A 5,000-nucleotide genomic window follows, 5' to 3' on the forward strand; every position below is an offset into this window, starting at 1 on the left:
CACACCAACCACACGCACGCACACACCAAACCCTCCAAAGACTTAGCAAATCCACAAAAAGAACAGCAATCACAGTTAATGCTCAGAGATGAAGATGGCGGAGTGTGTGTGAAGTGTGAAGTGAGAAGTAGGGCGAGTGAGAGAGTGTGTGAGTGTGTGAGTGAGTGAGATCCATACGGACCCGCTGATCAGAGTGATAATTAAAACAGGATAAATTTAGCTGCTGGGAACAGCTGGTGTTGCTGCTCATGTGTGTGTGTGTGTGTGTGTGTGTGTGTGTGAGAAACGGAGAGAGACCAGAAACAAACACTGTCACAGAATATTTGCTCCATTCATCACAAGAGTTTCCGTTACACGTCTGTGACATTCAACTTGTATTTTTAATGACATAAAAGTCCTCTTTCTCTTCTTTCCTGCATTTCTCTAGTTTCTCCAGAGTTTATGCTTCAGGTCCTTCATTGTGAATTATGAATATTGTGTCACTTCAGATAAAAAGCGTCTCAGTGGCGAATCTGCTGTTTGGTTGTTGTCAGAGATTTAAACAATTCATTAAAACAATTATGTTAAGTTGGACGAGCTGCTCTTTTTAACTAATGGATCTTCAGTTTTAGTGTGATATTTACACTGTTGTTCAAACATGTTGGAGTCACGATTTTATTTGAAAGAAATTAATACTTTTATTCAGCAAGGATGCATTAAATTGATCAAAAGATACAATGTAACAAAATATTCTATTTCAAATAAATGCTGTTCTTTTGGCAAGGCAAGGCAAGGCAAGGCAAGGCAAATAAATGCTGTTCTTTTGATCTTTCTTTTCATCAAAGAATCCTGAAAAATAAAATTCAACTTAAAATGACAAAATGCTGAAATTATGAGAATTAAAAAATAATAATTATGAGAATAAAAATGATGAAATTAGTCAAAATTATGACTATATTATGAATTATGAATTAAAATTATGAATTATATTAGTATTAAAATTTTGAAATACCAAGTCGAAACTCACTTGAGTTAGAATTATGTAATGAGATAAGTCAAAATTATGACATGAAAAGTTGACATAATTAGTTGAAATTATGGCCTAAAAGTTTTAATTATTTATGATGTAATAATTTTGACTTTTAATGTCATAATTTTAACTTTTTATGTCATAATTAAGCATGATTTTGTCCTTATGTGTTAGAAATGGTCTTCTGTAAATAAACTCTGAAGTTTCTCACAATCGCTAGAGCAAAAGTCTTTTTTTTTTTATGTTTACTTCCTTCACTTCTGACCTTTTCCTCTCAGAATTCTCAGAATAAACTTGCAATTGCGCGAAAAATAAAGTACGAATTATTGTGAGATAAATAGTCCCAATATCCTTTTTTACTTTTTATTCCCTGGCACAAACGAGCATCCACACATTCACAGATCAGGAACAGGATCGAGTCGGTTTGGGTCTCAGCTGAGCTCTTGTTCTGCTTCCTCTGTGTGATCTGGATCTGGATCTGATGTTTGCAGTGCGAGTCCTTTCGCTGTCAGAACATGTTCTCTGTCCAGAATCAGTGTTTCGGTTAAAGCCAGGATGCTCTTATTTCTCCTGTCCCTGAGGACGCTCTCTCAGACTCGGAGTCTCTCTGGGTTTTCCTACAAGCCTCTGCAAGACACAGGCTTTAACACGCGCTCGCACCGGCTGACCCCGAAACCTACTTTCCCTGCGTCCCGTTCCCTGAGCCGGTTCCTGAGCTAACGAGACATCGTTCCCTGAAAGATCTGAGTCCTGTAACACACAGCTTCTCAAACAACACCAGGAGGATCAATGAATGAATGAATGCACAGGTTCATTCAGAGACGTATAATGTCTGTTTCATGCACTTAAGAGCCTCATTCTGTGTCTAAAAATGCTAAAACTTGAACAAAAATTTATTTTATAAAGTTTACATGTGTATCTGAATGCATAGTGAAGATAACTGACTTTAGGACCCAGCGGAACAGCTCAGTTGCTCCATATAGAGCTATAAGGGCATCTAGAGTCATGAAATATCATGTTATATTATTTATAACTTTATAATTTATAAGACTCCCAATGTAAGATATTTTGAGCTGAATTAAGAGGTTGTGAGTTATTTTGAATTAAAGTTGAAAAAATGTGCTTAAATTACTATTGATTTATTATTTATTGAACAAATCTAGTAATTTAAACACCAGGAAGATGCATAAACGAATGCACAGGTTGTGTTTCATGCACTAAAGAGCCTCATTCTGTGTCTGGCTCCTGTTTCTCAGGCTCTGATATCGTGCAGTGGATGCAGAAGAACCTGAACATTGAAGATCAAGGTACAGTAGCAGTCTTCCTCTGTCCTGCGCGAGCTCACGAGAGACGCACCAATCACACGCTGTCTCCTCAAACCCGGTTAGCGCGTTAAACTCATTAGCGCTGGCAGATTGTTCAGACCGTTTGTCGTTATTCAATTAGGCCGAAGGTGAAGCAGTAAATAACGGCTTGAGGAGGAAATCAAGCGCTGGCATTTACATCCACCGAGACGCATCGATCTGAGCTCGATTAGTCTAGCCTGACGCGACCTTCATGAGATCAGCCACTGTTTGACACACACAGGAGATGTGGAAGTTCACGCCACCTCCGCTGCAGTACTGGAACATTTCTAATGTGCTTTAAGACAAACCATGTGTAAGTTCATAAGTCGACAGCATTGCTGAGTATTTCCTCCTTAAAACTGCAGTGAACCAAAGACAGTCTCAAACACACGCTTTGAAATCGCTGGTGTTTCTGACGTCACAAACTACCTTGTAACCAATCAGATCAACGTGTGATCGTCAACCAGTGGATCTCTGAGCTGAGTGAGTGAGTGGAGGCGGGGTGAATTTGCATATTCATAGAACCGTGCATACTAAATGAGGCAAGGGTGTCGAGTTACACTCAAGATATTTTAAGGCATAGACTTTTTTCCGTTTAAAAAACGTTAAAATTAAAGATGAGTTTATGGGAGACTCGAGTAGATAAACACCAGATCAAGGGCCTTAAACCATTTAATAGGAGACAAAACAAGTATTAAAATAAGCTAAAACAACTGGAAATATTTTTTTATATGTATACAAATATAAAAAAATTATTTTAAAAGAATCTATTTAAAAATTTGATTTGATTTTTCATTAAAATATTTTTATTTTATTTTATTAATCGCAGGATTAAACCAGGATTTTAAAAGTGTGAGTTCTAGACCTGGAAAAGCCACATTTCTGATGTTTTTCTGTGGCACTCGAGGAGATGCTTGTTTTTCATTTTGTTTCTGTGTGTGTGTGCGTGTGTGTGTGTGTGTGCGTGTGTGTGTGTGTGTGTGTGTGTGTGCGTGTGCGTGTCCGTGTCCGTGTGCGTGTGTGTGTGTGTGTGTGTGTGTGTGTTGCAGTGGAGGCTCTTCATCTGGGAACACTGATGGCCGCTCACGGTTATTTCTTCCCCATATCGGATCACGTCCTCATCCTGAAGGACGACGGGACCTTCTACCGGTTTCAGGTGAGATTCTCTCGCGTGATTGGCCGAGAACCTCATGTGATCGGCCGAGAACCTCATGTGATCGGCTGAGAGCCCCGTGACCCTCTGAAGACCTAAACTGTCGGTCTGTACATGATATGACGCGGATCATTTCATTCTAATGTTTTTACTGTGTCTCTCATGTTGATGAATATGTGTCAGAATATGACCATGATGAAACTTGATGTCATTCATATTCTGATACATATTCATATTTGTATTCTGATTCATATTCATGATATCATTTATATTCTGACACAGATGTGTCTGAGATGTTCACATCATGTGCCTGTTTGGGTGAATCATGTAATTTATATTCAAATCATATGTTTGTCTTCACTGTGTGAGTCTGAGATGATGATTGAGTTCATGAGTGTTTTGTGTTGATCACAGACGCCGTACTTCTGGCCATCAAACTGCTGGGAGCCGGAAAACACTGACTATGGTAAGAACACACACACACACACACACACACACACACACACACACACACACACACACACACACACACACACACACACACACACACACACACACACACACACACACACACACACACACACACACACACACACACACACACACACACACACACACACACACACACACACACACACTCACTCACTCTGATGGTCCTGCATGATCTCTGCTGATGTTCTTGAGCTGATGTCCTGAAACATGAGGAAGTGTTGGACAACATCAGAACAATCGATCAACAAACTCTACATGATGTTCAACTCCGTATCACTCCTGTCACACACACACACACACACACACACACACACACACACACACACACACACACACACACACACACTCCTTCCTGTCACACACACTCCTGTCACACACTCCTGTCACACACACACACTCCTGTCACACACATACTCCTGTCACACACACACTCCTGTCACACACACTCCTGTCACACACACACTCCTGTCACACACTCCTGTCACACACACACACTCCTGTCACACACATACTCCTGTCACACACACACTCCTGTCACACACACTCCTGTCACACACACACTCCTGTCACACACTCCTGTCACACACACACACTCCTGTCACACACATACTCCTGTCACACACACACTCCTGTCACACACACTCCTGTCACACACACACTCCTGTCACACACTCCTGTCACACACACACACTCCTGTCACACACATACTCCTGTCACACACACACTCCTGTCACACACACTCCTGTCACACACACACTCCTGTCACACACTCCTGTCACACACACACACACACACACACACACACACACACACACACACACACACACACACACACACACACACACACACACACACACACACACACACACACACACACACATACTCCTGTCACACACATACTCCTGTCACACACACACTCCTGTCACACACACTCCTGTCACACACACACTCCTGTCACACACTCCTGTCACACACACACACTCCTGTCACACACATACTC

At 41.1% G+C, this 5,000-nt stretch overlaps 1 protein-coding gene across 2 annotated transcripts in view; it reads left to right on the forward strand.

Moving 5' to 3' along the window:
• Positions 1-5,000, forward strand: part of rgs7b (regulator of G protein signaling 7b) — a gene marked incomplete at its 3' end in the record, with an annotated part of 50,621 nt that overhangs the window by 32,346 nt on the left and 13,275 nt on the right. For both annotated transcript variants that reach the window (XM_082152438.1, XM_082152437.1), the window contains exons 4-6: positions 2,266-2,316; positions 3,405-3,511; positions 3,923-3,974. In XM_082152438.1, the coding sequence (XP_082008564.1) occupies positions 2,266-2,316; positions 3,405-3,511; positions 3,923-3,974 (210 nt within the window). The remainder of the gene's footprint in view (positions 1-2,265; positions 2,317-3,404; positions 3,512-3,922; positions 3,975-5,000) is intronic.

Source organism: Leuciscus leuciscus, assembly GCF_965113295.1.
Source record: "Leuciscus leuciscus genome assembly, chromosome: 21".
NCBI lineage: Eukaryota > Metazoa > Chordata > Actinopteri > Cypriniformes > Leuciscidae > Leuciscus > Leuciscus leuciscus.